Genomic DNA, 17,611 nt, shown 5'->3' with positions numbered 1-17,611 from the left:
CAATTGACCACTAAATGGTAACACCCCAATAAGTTTTTACACTTCTTTAAGTCGGGGTCCACGTTAATCAATTCATGTGACAGGTGGTGACAGTACACCTACTTTGAGACAAGAGCTATAGTGATGGTTATGCTTTAAAGTCATATCCAACGACTTTTTACTGTCAACTGAGTTTCATTTTTGAATGATTTCTGCTGCCTTTTTTCAACGCCAAAAATGTGCCTCGGCTCCAAAAAAAGGGTTGAAAAAGACTGACGTAGAGTTGTAAATGTTTTAGGGCCGAGTTGAGAGTTCACGTCCACCTGTGGAGTCCGCCACGTGACTCAACGCGGAAGCGGAAACCAGCACCAACAGCTGAGGACTGGCAAAGATCGTCCGCTCCGTGCGATGAGCCACTCGGCGCGCTAAACAACAAACGGCCGTTTGCGACGACGGAAGAATGTTTATTGAGGCGAAATAACTCGACAGTAGCCATTGAGGAACACACACTCAACGTAAATCGTAAGTTTTGTCTTTATTCCTTCATCCGCCGTGAAGGTTTGCTTGTTTGATTTCTAGTCCGCCATGTTGAGCATCGATCTAGCGTGGATATTGTTATTTTACTCTATTAACAATTCAACTTGTAAATGAGCGTACATTCCGAATATTTTACTGTGGTTGGGAGTAATAGTAGAGCTTGAGAAGCGCTGGTGCGGTTTGTCAGGAGCCCGTCAGAGTGAGCGCTCGCGTCGACGTCCTATCTGCGCCGGAGCCCAGCTAGCCTTGGCGGCTAACGCTAGCGGCTAATGCTAGCTAGTGGCTAGCTAGTGGCGCTATGATGGCGGAGCTGGTGCAGGGACAGGCCTCGATCAGCCAGCCGGGGCTCAAGTCGGACGGCCTGGCCGACGTCTTGCAGCGGGCCCGGCAGGTAACACACCCGCGCCCGGGGCTTTCCGCGCGCACTCGCCCCGCAGTCGAGTCGGCTCGCTCCGGTCAAGTCCGAGCACTTTTATCGGCGTTCGCGCCGCCGCTCGCAAAAAAAAAACTTGTGCGCGCCGTCAAACACGCACGCACGCGCACGCGCAGAAGCTAGCAGGCTAACCAGCTAACTAGTCGTTGACACTTTTCACAACTTTGTCGGCGACTAGCACGGACGGGTGAGTTAGTGACTTAGTTTGGGGGACTTTGGAAAAGGGGGGGGGGGGGGGGGGGGGGGGGCTGTCACGCCGACGGGTGTGGGGTTGGGTGTGAGGATGACAACCTGTTGGACTTCTCGGTACCAAGAACCGGGACTCAGCCCGGACGGATGCTTCTAGTCCAGCACGTTGCAAACTTGTGTTGACCAGCTAACTTACGTAAACTGCCCAAACTACGTCACAGTTTGGGCATATGCACGTGACGTCACGATCTCGCCGGAACACCCCCCCCCTCGCTGTCGTCACAGGAACTAACTTCCGGTTAGCGGCCAGGCGCTGAGGTGCTGTGCTTGTGTTCAGATGGTGGGCAAGATGGGCGGCGACGGCGGCGTGACGCACATCAACAGCTCGGCGGCGAGCGGCGAGACCTCGCTGTACTACGCCGGACAGAAGCGAGCCGTGGAGGACGCAGGTCAGCGTCCACGCCTTTTTGGCGGACCGCCATCGCACAACTTGTCTTGGACCTTTTATTGTTCATGTTATTATGTGTGTGTGTGCAGGTAATCAGCTGTCAGCAGTGGGGCACCAACGGTACAACACACACACACACACACACACACACACACACAGGTGTTTGTGTAGGTGAGGTAGATGTTCGACGTCCCACTGGGGTGAGTTTTTCCTTGCCCTTATGTGGGCTTTGTACCGAGGATGTCGTTGTGGCTTGTGCAGCCCTTTGAGACACTTCAATCAATCAATCATCCATCCATCCATTTTCTACCGCTTATTCCCTTTGGGGTCGCGGGGGGCGCTGGAGCCTATCTCAGCTACAATCGGGCGGAAGGCGGCGTACACCCTGGACAAGTCGCCACCTCATCGCAGGGCCAACACAGATAGACAGACAACATTCACACTCACATCCACACACTAGGGCCAATTTAGTGTTGCCAATCAACTTATCAATCAATCAATGTTTATTTATATACCGTATTTTCCGCACCATAAGGCGCCCTGGGTTATAAGCCGCGCCTTCAATAAACGGCATATTTCAAAACTTTGTCCACCTATAAGCCGCCCCGTGTTATAAGCCGCATCTAACTGCGCTAAAGGAATGTCAAAAAAACAGTCAGATAGGTCAGTCAAACTTTAATAATATATTAAAAACCAGCGTGATGTGGGCGCGCATGGAGTCGTATATCAACATGGACGGAGCTGCGTGAAAAAAGCCACCCGGCCTCTTCGCGTAAACTTACCTTAACCACTCGCTCATCTTTTCTTCATCCATCCCTTCGAGTTAGCTTTTATGATGACGCCGGCTGGAAAGGTCTCTTTTGGCAAGGTCTTCCTTTTGAATATCACCATGGGTGGAAGTTTCTGGCCATTAGCATGGCAAGCTAGAACCACAGTGAAGGATGACTTCTCATTCCCTGTGGTGCGAATATTCACCGTACGTGCTCCCGTTGTATCCACAGTGCGGTTCACAGGAATATCAAAAGTCAGTGGAACCTCGTCCATGTTGATAATGTTCTCTGGCCGGATCTTTTTTTCAGCTATCTTGTTTTTACAATATGCACGGAAAGTAGCCAGCTTTTCTTGAAAGTCTTTAGGCAGTTGCTGTGAAATAGTAGTCCGTGTGCGGATGGAGAGATTGCGTCTTTTCATGAACCGGAAACCTGTCGCTTAGTAGGAGCCATTTTGTGGTCTTTACAGATGTAAACACACAAAGGAAATGAAACGTAATATCCGCGCGCTTCTTCTTCTTCTTCTACGCGGGCGGGTGGTTGCTTACAGTAGAAGAAGAAGCGCTTCCTGTTCTATGGGGGCGGGTGCTTACCTTGGCGGTTGCTTGCGTAGAAGAAGAAGCACTTCCTCTTCTACGGGGAAAAAAGATGGCGGCTGTTTACCGTAGTTGCGAGACCGAAACTTTATGAAAATGAATCTTAATATTAATCCATATATAAAGCGCACCGGGTTATAAGCCGCACTGTCAGCTTTTGAGTAAATTTGTGGTTTTTAGGTGCGGCTAATAGTGCGGAAAATACGGTAGCCCTAAATCACACGTGTCTCAAAGGGCTGCACAAGCCACAACGACATCCTCGGTACAAAGCCCACATAAGGGCAAGGAAAAACTCACCCCAGTGGGACGTCGATGTGAATGACTATGAGAAACCTTGGAGAGGACCGCATATGTGGGTAACCCCCCCCCCCCCCCCCCCCCCCCCCCCCCCCCCCCCTCTAGGGGAGACCGAAAGCAATGGATGTCGAGTGGGTCTGACATAATATTGTGAGAGTCCAGTCCATAGTGGATCCAACATAATAGTAAGAGTCCAGTCCATAGTGGGGCCAGCAGGACACCATCCCGAGCGGAGACGGGTCAGCAGCGCAGAGATGTTCCCAGCCGATGCACAGGCGAGCGGTCCACCCCAGGTCCCGACTCTGGACAGCCAGCACTTCATCCATGGCCACCGTCGTGACCCCCCCCCCCCCCCTCCACAAGGAAAAGGGGAGCAGAGGAGAAAAGAAAAGAAACGGCAGATCAACTGGTCTAACAGGGGGGCTATTTAAAGGCTAGAGTATACAAATGAGTTTTAAGATGGGACTTAAATGTTTCTACTGAGGTAGCATCTCTAACTGTTACCGGGAGGGCATTCCATAGTACTGGAGCCCCAATAGAAAACGCTCTATAGCCCGCAGACTTTTTTTGGGCTCTGGGAATCACTAATAAGCCGGAGTTCTTTGAACGCAGATTTCTTGCCGGGACATATGGTACAATGCAATCGACAAGATAGGACGGAGCTAGACCGTGTAGTATTTTATACGTAAGTAGTAAAACCTTAAAGTCGCATCTTAAGTGCACAGGAAGCCAGTGCAGGTGAGCCAGTATAGGTATATATATATATGTATATATGTATATAAAGGTATATACAGTATAGGCGTAATATGATCAAACTTTCTTGTTCTTGTCAAAAGTCTAGCAGTCGCATTTTGTACCAATTGTAATCTTTTAATGCTAGACATAGGGAGACCCGAAAATAGTACGTTACAGTAGTCGAGACGAGACGTAACGAACGCATGAATAATGATCTCAGCGTCGCTAGTGGATAAAATAGAACGAATTTTAGCGATATTACGGAGATGAAAGAAGGCCGTTTTAGTAACACTCTTAATGTGTGATTCAAAGGAGAGAGTTGGGTGGAAGATAATACCCAGATTCTTTACTGATTCGCCTTGTGTAATTGTTTGGTTGTCAAATGTTAAGGTGGTATTATCAAATAAATGTCGGTGTTTAGCAGGACCGATAATCAGCATTTCCGTTTTCTTGGCGTTGAGTTGCAAGAAGTTAGCGGACATCCATTGTTTAATTTCATTAAGACACGCCTCCAGCTGACTACAATCCGGCGTGTTGGTCAGCTTTAGGGGCATGTAGAGTTGGCTGTCATCAGCATAACAATGAAAGCTAACACCATATTTGCGTATGATGTCGCCTAGCGGCAGCATGTAGATACTAAAGAGTGCAGGTCCAAGAACCGAACCCTGAGGAACTCCGCACGTTACCTTAACATAGTCCGAGGTCACATTATTATGGGAGACGCATTGCATCCTGTCAGTAAGATAAGAGTTAAACCACGACAAAGCTAAGTCTGACATACCAATACGTGTTTTGATACGCTCTAATAAAATATTATGATCGACGGTATCGAAAGCAGCGCTAAGATGAAGAAGCAGCAACATAGATGACGCATCAGAATCCATCGTTAGCAGTAGATCATTAGTCATTTTTGCGAGGGCTGTCTCCGTAGAGTGATTTGCCCTGAAACCGGATTGAAAAGGTTCACAGAGATTGTTAGACACTAAGTGTTCATTTAGCTGCTGTGCGACAATTTTTTCGAGGATTTTGGAAATAAAGGGAAGGTGGGACACCGGTCGGTAGTTTACCATGAGGTCAGGATCAAGGTTAGGTCTTTTGAGCAGAGGATGAATAACCGCTTTCTTGAATGCTAGGGGAACAGTGCCAGAGGAGAGTGATAAGTTTATAATATTTAGCACTGATGGACCTAATAATACAAAAAGCTCCTTGATAAGTTTCCCAGGAAGTGGGTCAAGTAAACATGTTGTTTGTTTTATCCCACTTACACGCTGTAATAGTTCCTCTAATGTTATTTCATCATTGTGATTTAGGGCTATATAAATAAACATTGATTGATTGATTGATTGATGTTGTTGTGTTTCAGGGTGATGACCGAAGACTACAAGGTTCCTGACAGGATGGTGGGTTTCAGTAAGTTGGACCCGTGACCTTTCACCTTGACTTGCACACGTGTGTGTATGAATGACAACTGTGTGTGTGTGTGTGTGTGTGTCACAGTCATTGGCAGAGGCGGAGAACAAATCACCAGAATCCAGTTAGAGTCGGGTTGTAAGATCCAGATCGCTGCCGGTGAGTGGGTCAGAACCTGTCTGAAGGGGAACTGCACTTTTTGGTGGGGGAATTTTGCCTCGGCCGATAACAAATTCTGCTCGACGACATATTGACTTCCAAATGATTGCCGATTAAAGGATATCACTGCCTTTATTTGGACGTGACCAGATGAACCACTGACGTCATGACAACACAACATATTCATTATAATGCAATTAACTCGTATTCCCCCTGCATTTCAATGCCAAGTTAAACAAATACCGTGTTTTCTGAACCATAAGGCGCACCGCCGATGAATGGTCTATTTTTGATCATTTTTCCTACAAAAGGCGCACCGGATGATAAGGCGCGTCAAAGGAGTCATATTATTATGAATTGTGGTCTACATAACATGTAAAGCTGGTCAAAATGTTGCATAGATGATGTTTTACACATCATCTTCAAGTCACTTTCTGACAGTCTCATCAGGATGCACCGTTTTAAGTTAAAGTCAAGACCAACAGCAGTCCCTGACTGGAGGGCGAGTCAGGCATAAATAGTATCCTGATTGGCAGCCTGGCACACCCGGTTGCAGTTGCCAACCAGGGACAGGTGAGGGAAAAAAGCACTGATTGACATTGATTGATTGATTGATTCTGAGTCTCATTTGCAAGTATTATTTAATCAACCATGCAGTTGCATTTCTATGATGTTAGATGGCAGTAGTGTTCAGACTGCAGTGTGTTGCCGTAGTCAGAAAGTAGCCTTTGCCATTCGCCAGTTTTGCCCTTTTATCTTTTGTTGGCTCCTACAATGTGTTTCCACTGCAAGTCTAGTACTTATGACACACCAGCTGTTTGATGGTATCAGTCATTTTGGGTGTTGTTTTAATTGGATGTTAAAGTACCAATGGTTGTCACACACACACTAGGTGTGGTGAAATTTGTATTTGCATTTGACCCAACCCCTTTTTCACCCGCTGGGAGGTGAGGGGAGCAGTGGGCAGCAGCGGTGGCCGCGCCCGGGAATCATTTTTGGTGATTTAACCCCCAATTCCAACCCTTGATGCTGAGTGCCAAGCAGGGAGGTAATGGCTCCCATTTTTATAGTCATTGGTATGACTCGGCCGGGGTTTGAACTCACAACCTACCCATCTCAGGCCGGACACTCTAACCACTAGGCCACTGAGTAGGTGGCCTACTGACCGCCCACTAAGCCATTAATATTTTTTTTAAATGTCAAAGACTTCCTTGTGGTCTACATAACATGTGATGGTGGTTCTTTCATACCTGCCAACTACTCCGGTTTTCCCGTAATTCGTACGGTTTTCATCAACCTATTCCGGGTTACGGTTGCAGTGATAAAAAATACGGTTTTTCATTAATTAAAAAAAAAAAAAAGGGTGAAAACTACGCGAATTGCACCTTGTGCAGACAAGATTTTTCGATCGGACACGGAGGAATTAGCGATGTAAAAGACCACGTTGGGACAAAAAAACACAAGTCTAATGCCGTTGCTAGCGATACAAGTGGAAAACTTTCAACGTTTTTCGTCGCCCAAACAGATTCTTTGGATGTGATAAATGCCAATGTTTTATTTACGGAGGCAATAATTGAGCATGGACTTCCAATCGCACTGGCTGATCACATGGGACAGTTAAATGTTTGTAATGCAACCTTTAAAAATCATTACGCGGTGATCGCGGTCCCAAAAATAAACTTTTCTTGCATGATAATGTCCAGAAAAACTCGCTTTATATTACTATAGAGTCCTTTTAACGAATGAGTTTGATGGTTTATCACAAACCTTAAATGAAAGAAGTCCTTTGTTCTCCTGCACCATGCGCTTTGGCCTTGCTTCGTGTTTGGTGCGCAATCTTGTCGGCTGTATTTCACAGCACGTCTTTGACAACTTGAAGTGGCATAAAACATTTAAAACAAGTCCAAGTTGAAGAAATCTTGTTAAATGTTGACAGCATAACTACCAAAATACAGAAGTATGTCCTTAATATTTTTGCAGTGCTATTTCTGTTGAAAAGTTCAAATGATTACATTAGAGATGTTATGTGCCACTTTTCAAGTGTCTGATGGCTTCAATTAATTTTCATTAATTTTTCATATTTTGAATTCTTTTGAAAGGCTTACAAAAAAACTACATTTGAATTGTAATTCCATGCTATTGACAGGACTATTAATTTTAATGTAGTTAGCTTACCATGTTTACAGTATGATAATTGTGATAGAAATGTGAATTTTAGGCACAGAATATTTTTTTACAATTGAACAAGGCAGTAGATTATACAAGCTTGGACAGAAAGTTAATAATGACACCAATTTTTTTTTTAATGGAATTGTTTAGTACTGTTTTACCATTTGTTTACTGTAAAAAGTGTTTATACTTTCAATGAACAAATTGAAGTCTTGTGAAAGGTTGACAGGATAACTGGCATTAACTGTCAAAATAATTTCAAACTATTGAAGTTAGCTTACAGAATAAACATGTCAATCAACCCATATGATTTTTGCTGTAATATTTTTGTTTTGAAAAGTCACTGTGACTGATAGAAAAGTGATGGTTTTAGCAACATTTTAACCTGTCTGAATGCTAATAATCATTTTGCGTCGGGGGGCGAAGCCCTGAACCCTCCACCAGGACTTTGTCCTGGACCTACCGGGGCCTGCGGCCCTTGGACCCTGGCTACTAGGTTTTTCTGATTTCAAAAGTTGGCAGGTATGTTCTTTGGTCAAAATGTTGCATAGATGATCTTTTACACATCATCTTCAAGTCGCTTTCTGACAGTCTCTTCGGGATGCACCGTTTTGTGGGGCGCTCTTATTTACATGCCTCCACATGGACAGCGTCTTCTCCCAGTCATCTTTGTTGTAGCGGTGTAGCGTGCAAGGACATGAGTGGAAGGAGTGTCAAAAGATGGAGCTAACTGTTTTAATGACATTCACACTTTACTTCAATCAATAACAGAGCAGCATCTCCTCATCCGTGGCTCACTAGTGCAACAACAACACCCGAAATGTGTCCCGTGAAAAACCGTCCGACCGGAACGCTCTATTATCTAAAGTTCCTTGGGTGAATAATGTAAACTCACTACACCGGTATGTTTTAGCGCTTTCATGGCGAGTTTACTGACAGGTATAAGTAAGAACTTTACACTACTTTATATTAAAAATGGCAACAACGGAGGATAGAAGAATAGAATAGAATGGACTTTATTGTCATTATATTTGCATATAATGAGATTAAGGACTCCAACTTAAGGTGCGGTAGTGCAAACAAATATGGGATAAAAATAAATGACACAAGAAGTAATAAAGATAAAAAAATAAGAATTGAAATAAACAGACTACTATCCAATAAAAATAATAAGCAATCCTGTACAATATACAAAATACTATACAATATACAGAACAATAGAAGAGTATTGGAGTAATGAATGTCACATAACAAGAAGATAGAGGAAAAAGAAGAAGCTTATCGACTACGGTGTCGGTACGGTCTACAAAGGCGGATGCGCGCAACTTTTCAGGATTTATGCAGATCCCAAATACAGATCAGCAGGTACCAGAAGGTAAGAAAAGTTTCTTTTGCATAATATTGCGAAACAAAACGGCAGATAATATGTCTTACCTTATACACACACCATAATAATACTCCTATGTTGAAGCACATCAAGCGGTGTGGCTTCATAGCTTACCAAAGTCCTACTAAAACATTTTGATAGATTTTTGAGCGCTGTGTGTAATGTTCTATATTCTCAATGGAACATTTAACATTTTGGTGTTGTTTACTGGCGTCATATTGCAGTCTACACGTATCTCTTATGTTTGACTGCCATCTACTGGTCACACTTATCATCACACCATGTACCAAATAAAACTGAGGTTGGTAAGCAAAACCAGAACTATTCCGTACATTAGGCACACCGGGTTATAAGGCGCACTGTCGAGTTTTGAGGGGGGGGAAATGATTTTACGTGCTCCTTATAGTCCGGAAAATATGGTGATACAAATACAATTTACTTTGTCTGTTAGCTAAATGTCGCACTTGAATAAAAATCACAACCAAAAGCAATAAAATAGGTTCTGTTAAGGAGGGGGGGCGACCCTCAATTATACACAACCAAAACTATAAACAAAATGGCTAAATAAAGTTATTATGACCGATATTATCACAGTTGTCATCATTATTGTGGTATTGTTGAATGTGCTCAGAAGTACTTATACACACGCTACAATATTTTACCTGAGTTGAATTTTTTTAAACTAAAATAAATAGACACAATATACTTTCTTAGCAGAGGAAACATCAAATATTGTTCTGGCTTAATAAGAGCCTTTAATTGCATGCTTGAAATGTTTTATCTTGTTTTTTTTTACAAGTTTTAGAAGCTGAGTACCGTATTTTCCGCACCATAAGGCGCCCTGGGTTATAAGCCGCGCCTTCAATGAACGGCATATTTCAAAACTTTGTCCACCTATAAGCCGCCCCGTGTTGTAAGCCGCATCTAACTGCGCTAAAGGAATGTCAAAAAAACAGTCAAATAGGTCAGTCAAACTTTAATAATATATTAAAACCAGCGTGATGTGGGCGCGCATGGAATCGTATATCAACATGGACTTAAACTTAAACTTACCTTAACCACTCGCTCATCTTTTCTTCATCCATCCCTTCGAGTTAGCTTTTATGATGACGCCGGCTGGAAAGGTCTCTTTTGGCAAGGTCTTCCTTTTGAATATCACCATGGGTGGAAGTTTCTGGCCATTAGCATGGCAAGCTAGAACCACAGTGAAGGATGACTTCTCATTCCCTGTGGTGCGAATATTCACCGTACGTGCTCCCGTTGTATCCACAGTGCGGTTCACAGGAATATCAGTTGCTGTGAAATAGTAATCCGTGTGCGGATGGAGAGATTGCGTCTTTTCATGAACCGGATCCCTGTCGCTTAGTAGGAGCCATTTTGTGGTCTTTACAGATGTAAACACACAAAGGAAATGAAACGTACAGTAATATCCGCGCGCTTTTTCTTCTTCTACGCGGGCGGGTGGTTGCTTACAGTAGAAGAAGAAGCGCTTCCTGTTCTATGGGGGCGGGTGCTTACCTTGGCGGTTGCTTGCGTAGAAGAAGAAGCGCTTCCTGTTCTACCGGGAAAAAAGATGGCGGCTGTTTACCCTAGTTACGAGACCGAAACTTTATGAAAATTAATCTTAATATTAATCCATATATAAAGCGCACCGGGTTATAAGGCGCACTGTCAGCTTTTGAGAAAATGTGTGGTTTTTAGGTGCGCCTTATAGTGCGGAAAATACGGTAATAAGCAGATCCGGCAAGTAGCAGTATTGCTAAGTGCTAATGTGATGTAATGCTAATGTATGTAATTTCCCCATTGTGGGATAAATGCAGGTCTATCCTATCCGAAACGAGAAATACAAACTACGAACATAATAAAACAATCACTTACTGTACAATGTCTGCTCTCACTGGGATGCAGACTGATGGGATGTTTATATCTTCACATTCAGATAAAGAATTCATCATAATCCAGCCGGTGGGTACAAAAAAACAGCGGGTTTTTTTTTGTGTCTTTCTCGGCATCTCGCTTGCCAGATCGTTTGGATGTCAAAGTTCGATTTATGTCCACAACCTTCTACTATCCAGGTGAGAGGCATGATTTATAATCTAGAATTTCACCAACTCAGAGGCGATGCAGCAGCTCAGTATGTCAATATAGCAGCATAAGCTAGTTAGCGCTCTGTGACCACGGCACCACTTAAAAGTAGTTCCTCTGCGTTAGCACTTATAATAACAATATCTCCAATGCCTGGTTAATATTCAGGTCAGGAGATGTAAATGAAGTATTGTTGGCAGTTCATTGACATTATGGGCGCAATAGATTAGCCGCGTTGTTAGCCACCTCCTACTTGCCGTGTTTTATGAGTTAGAATTCATTAAAAAAAAGTTGTTGTCTTACATAAGGATTGTGAATGATAGGATAGGTCTTTGATGTCATTGCACAAGTACAACAAAACTTTGTTTTCAGTACAAACCCGTTCAAGATGAGACAAACAAACAGTGTACAGGGCTACAGAACAGGAACGCTGATGGGGCGCCCCGTAAAAGATGGGAAAAAGGTCAACGCTGGGGAAGGATGAGTAAAAAAGTACAATTGAGACTGGGCTCCTAAGGGGGCCCAGTCTGGAGTGGGGAAAAAACTTCCATAGCAAAGCACATATACATATTACAACGTACATCTCCAGATATCTAGCAACAGAGGGGAGGGAGTGGGGGGGCCATGGTGGCGGGCCGCAGCTCTCAGGCGCTGCCCATCCTTCCATCACCCCTATGGGATTTGCGTAAAGGGCGTTGGATTGGGGGTGGGGTATGTAATGTTTTGTATGCGAGTGAAGGCAAATATCCCAAAAAAGGGCAGTTCCCCTTTAAGGAATTGTATTATCTTCATAGTGTGTGTGTGTGTGTGTGTGTGTGTGTAGACAGTGGAGGTCTGATGGAGCGTCCGTGTTCCCTGACTGGGACTCCAGAGTGCATCGAGTGAGTCTGAAGCTCCACCCACTTACTGTGATGATGTCACCAGCTCACTGTGTGTGTGTGTGTGTGTGTGTGTGTGTGTGTGTGTGTGTGTGTGTGTGTACGCGCAGACAGGCAAAGCGGCTGTTGATCCAGATCGTGGAGCGCTGTAGAAACGGTCCCGGTTTCCACGGCGACGGGGAAGGCGGGGCCCTGGTGCATGAGATGATGATCCCAGCCAGTAAGGTGGGGCTCGTGATTGGTCGAGGAGGAGAAACCATCAAACAGCTGCAGGTAACAATCGGATCAATATTTCATAGATTGATTGGTTTCTGATAGAGATCGACCGATTATTAGTGGTCGATCAGGCCGATGACCAACATTCAATGGCAGTAAAAGTGATTTCAACATGAAGTCAACAGCTGGACAAGGCTTTAAGTTTTATTTTTTTCACATTATTTTTGAGGAAATGTAGCAACATAATGTTTTATGCGACGCTAATGTGGGAAATATCCTAATAATTGGTGAAAAAATAAAGACATTTCTCTCCATCACAATAACTCATCTACTCCATTTTATAGATAGATAGATAGTACTTTATTGAGTTCCCTCAGGAAAATTCAAATGACACTTTATGGATTTAATACATGGTAAGGTGTCCTGAAATATTGCCAACATTTCAATAGAAACAATTCTGGGCTCCTTCACGTAGATTTATATATATAGATGGATGACATCATTTCTTCCTGGATGTTGCAGAAAGTATGAGAATGTGTGAGCTGCTGCCTGCTCTTCCTCACTTATATAATATTCTCCTATTTGTCAAGATATTCACACAAAGTTTGGACTTTCATCGTTTCTGCCGTCTTCTTGTCCGTCCGTCTCTGTCGCGTAATTTCATTCAATCACAGAACATGAAACTGGTGGCGCTCCTTTAATGAGCCCATGCTGGGCCAAGGCTTCTCAAGCAGTAGCCAAAAACGGGAACGGTAAGACGCCAGTAAAGAAGGACAAAAACTGGATTTCCCTGCAAAAACCGAAAGTTTTAATGTACTGCAGGCGACATCTAATGTCATGTAACTTGACATTTATATGACATGTTTTTGGACATTTATATGACATTAAATGACATGTTTTTGGACATTTATATGACATTAAATTACATGTTTTTGAACATTTATATGACATTAAATTACATGTTTTTGGACATTTATATGACATGTTTTTGGACATTTGTATGACATTAAATGACATGTTTTTGGACATTTATATGACGTGTTTTTGGACATTTATATGACATTAAATGACATGTTTTTGGACATTTATATGACATTAAATGACATGTTTTTGGACATTTATATGACATGTTTTTGGACATTTATATGACATTAAATGACATGTTTTTGGACATTTATATGACATTTACATAACATTTAATGTCATTTAACTTGACATTTATATGACATTCAATTACATGTTTTTTTTTTACATTTATATGACATTAAATTACATGTTTTTTGACATTTATATGAAATTAAATGACATGTTTTTTGACATTTATATGAAATTAAATGACATGTTTTCTGACATTTATGACATTTACATAACATTTAATGTCATGTAACTTGACATTTATATGACATTAAATGACATGATTTTGACATTTCTATGACATTAAATGTCATGTAACTTAACATGTATCCATCCATTAAATGACATGTTTTTTTGACACTTATATGACATTAAATGACATTTAATGTCATGTAACTTGACATTTATATGACATTAAATTACATGTTTTTTTTACATTTATATGGCATTAAATTACATGGGTTTTTTTACATTTATATGACATTAAATGACATGTTTTTGGACATTTATATGACATTTACATAACATTTAATGTCATTTAACTTGACATTTATATGACATTCAATTACATGTTTTTTTTTACATTTATATGACATTAAATAACATGTTTTTTGACATTTATATGAAATTAAATGACATGTTTTCTGACATGACATTTACATAACATTTAATGTCATGTAACTTGACATTTATATGACATTAAATGACATGATTTTGACATTTCTATGACATTAAATGTCATGTAACTTAACATGTATCCATCCATTAAATGACATGTTTTTTGACACTTATATGACATTAAATGACATTTAATGTCATGTAACTTGACATTTATATGACATTAAATTACATGTTTTTTTACATTTATATGGCATTAAATTACATGTTTTTTTTTAACATTTATATGACATTAAATGTCATGTAATTTGACATTTATATGACATTAAATTACATGGTTTTTTTACATTTATATGACATTAAATTACATGTTTTTTTTACATTTATATGACATTAAATGTCATGTAACTTGACATTTATATGACATTAAATTACATGTTGTATGTACATTTATGACATGTTTTTGGACATTTATATGACATTAAATGACATGTTTTTGGACATTTATATGACATTAAATGACATATTTTTGGACATTTATATGACATTTACATAACATATTTTTGGACATTTATATGACATTTACATAACATTTAATGTCATTTAACTTGACATTTATATGACATCAAATTACATGTTTTTTTTTACATTTATATGACATTAAATGACATGTTTTTTGACATTTAAAATACATTTAAATAACATTTAATGTCATGTAACTTGACATTTATATGACATTAAATGACATGATTTTGACATTTATATGACATTAAATGTCATGTAACTTAACATGTATCCATCCATTAAATTACATGTTTTTTGACACTTATATGACATTAAATGACATTTAATGTCATGTTTTTTTACATTTATTTGACATTAAATTACATGTTTTTTTTTACATTTATATGACATTAAATGTCATGTAATTTGACATTTATATGACATTAAATGTCATGTAATTTGACATTTATATGACATTCAATTACATGTTTTTTTTTACATTTATATGACATTAAATTACATGTTTTTTTTACATTTATATGACATTAAATGTCATTTAACTTGACATTTATACGACATTAAATTACATGTTTTATGTACATTTATGACATGTTTTTTGACATTTATATGACATTAAATGACATGTTTTTGGACATTTACATGACATTAAATGACATGTTTTTGGACATTTATATGACATTTACATAACATTTAATGTCATTTAACTTGACATTTATATGACATTCAATTACATGTTTTTTTTTTTACATTTATATGACATCAAATTACATGTTTTTTTACATTTATATGACATTAAATGACATGTTTTTTGACATTTAAAATACATTTAAATAACATTTAATGTCATGTAACTTAATAATAATAATAACTGGGATTTATATAGCGCTTTTCTAAGTACCCAAAGTCGCTTTACATGTAGAACTTGACATTTATATGGCATTAAATGACATGATTTTGACATTTATATGACATTAAATGTCATGTAACTTAACATGTATCCATCCATTAAATGACATGTTTTTTGACACTTATATGACATTAAATGACATTTAATGTCATGTAACTTGACATTTATATGACACTAAATTACATGTTTTTTTTACATTTATTTGACTTCAAATTACATGTTTTTTTTTTTACATTTATATGACATTAAATGTCATGTAATTTGACATTTATATGACATTAAATTACATGGTTTTTTTACATTTATATGACATTAAATTACATGGTTTTTTTTACATTTATATGACATTAAATGTCATGTAACTTGACATTTATATGACATTAAATTACATGTTTTATGTACATTTATGACATGTTTTTTGACATTTATATGACATTAAATGACATGTTTTTTTACATTTACATAACATTTAATGTCATGTAACTTGACATTTATATGACATTAAATTACGTGTTTTTTTACATTTATATGACATTAAATTACGTGTTTTTTTACATTTATATGACATTAAATTACGTGTTTTTTTACATTTATATGACGTTAAACTACGTGTTTTTTTTACATTTATATGACGTTAAATGTCATGTAACTTGACATTTATATGACATTTACATAACATTTAATGTTATGTAACTTGACATTTATATGACATTAAATGACATGTTATTTTTACATTTATATGACATTAAATGACATGTTATTTTTACATTTATATGACATTAAATGTCATGTAACTTGAAATTAATGACAATAAATGTCATGTAACTTACCATTTACATAACATTTAGAAGAATTCTCACAATAACTCCAAGTTAAAGTTAAAGTACCCATGATAGTCACACACACTGGGTGTGGCGAAATTATTCTCTGCATTTGACCCATCACCTTTGATCACCCCCTGGGAGGTGAGGGGAGCAGTGAGCAGCAGCCGTGGCCGCACCCGGGAACCATTTTTGGTGATTTAACCCCCAACTCCAACCCTTGATGCTGAGTGCCAAGCAATAAATAGCCTGTCAGATATCAAAATATACAAACCACGTTTCCATATGAGTTGGGAAATTGTGTTAGATGTAAATATAAACGGAATACAATGATTTGCAAATCATTTTCAAGCCATATTCAGTTGAATATGCTACAAAGACAACATATTTGATGTTCAAACTCATAAACATTTTTTTTGTTTTTGCAAAAAAATCATTAACTTTAGAATTTGATGCCAGCAACACGTGACAAAGAAGTTGGGAAAGGTGGCAATAAATACTGATAAAGTTGAGGAATGCTCATCAAACACTTATTTGGAACATCCCACAGGTGTGCAGGCTAATTGGGAACAGGTGGGTGCCATGATTGGGTATAAAAGTAGATTCCATGAAATGCTCAGTCATTCACAAACAAGGATGGGGCGAGGGTCACCACTTTGTCAACAAATGCGTGAGCAAATTGTTGAACAGTTTAAGAAAAACCTTTCTCAACCAGCTATTGCAAGGAATTTAGGGATTTCACCATCTACGGTCTGTAATATCATCAAAGGGTTCAGAGAATCTGAAGAAATCACTGCACGTAAGCAGCTAAGCCCGTGACCTTCCATCCCTCAGGCAGTACTGCATCAACAAGCGACATCAGTGTGTAAAGGATATCACCACATGGGCTCAGGAACACTTCAGAAACCCACTGTCAGTAACTACAGTTGGTCGCTACATCTGTAAGTGCAAGTTAAAACTCTCCTATGCAAGACGAAAACCGTTTATCAACAACACCCAGAAACGCCGTCGGCTTCGCTGGGCCTGAGCTCATCTAAGATGGACTGATACAAAGTGGAAAAGTGTTCTGTGGTCTGACGAGTCCACATTTCAAATTGTTTTTGGAAACTGTGGACGTCGTGTCCTCCGGACCAAAGAGGAAAAGAACCATCCGGATTGTTCTAGGCGCAAAGTGTAAAAGGCAGCATGTGTGATGGTATGGGGGTGTATTAGTGCCCAAGACATGGGTAACTTACACATCTGTGAAGGCACCATTAATGCTGAAAGGTACATACAGCTTTTGGAGCAACATATGTTGCCATCCAAGCAACGTTACCAT

General features: G+C 39.8%; 1 protein-coding gene across 5 annotated transcripts in view; it reads left to right on the top strand.

The window, feature by feature from the left end:
• Nucleotides 1-306: 306 nt before the first annotated feature.
• LOC133619121 (far upstream element-binding protein 3-like) overlaps nucleotides 307-17,611 on the top strand; it is a 31,814-nt gene continuing 14,509 nt past the window's right edge. For 4 of the 5 annotated variants that reach the window (XM_061980018.2, XM_061980017.2, XM_061980016.2 and 1 more), the window contains exons 1-7: nucleotides 762-907; nucleotides 1,476-1,587; nucleotides 1,676-1,706; nucleotides 5,348-5,394; nucleotides 5,482-5,553; nucleotides 12,018-12,075; nucleotides 12,183-12,345. In XM_061980018.2, the coding sequence (XP_061836002.1) occupies nucleotides 815-907; nucleotides 1,476-1,587; nucleotides 1,676-1,706; nucleotides 5,348-5,394; nucleotides 5,482-5,553; nucleotides 12,018-12,075; nucleotides 12,183-12,345 (576 nt within the window). In that variant the 5' untranslated portion in view covers nucleotides 762-814. Of the gene's footprint in view, nucleotides 502-761; nucleotides 908-1,475; nucleotides 1,588-1,675; nucleotides 1,707-5,347; nucleotides 5,395-5,481; nucleotides 5,554-12,017; nucleotides 12,076-12,182; nucleotides 12,346-17,611 lie in introns of those variants that run through there. The other variant, XM_061980019.2, reaches the window with a different exon arrangement.

The sequence above is a fragment of the Nerophis lumbriciformis genome, linkage group LG20, assembly GCF_033978685.3.
Source record: "Nerophis lumbriciformis linkage group LG20, RoL_Nlum_v2.1, whole genome shotgun sequence".
Taxonomy (NCBI): Eukaryota; Metazoa; Chordata; class Actinopteri; order Syngnathiformes; family Syngnathidae; genus Nerophis; species Nerophis lumbriciformis.
This window is presented reverse-complemented; position numbering and strand designations above follow the sequence as displayed.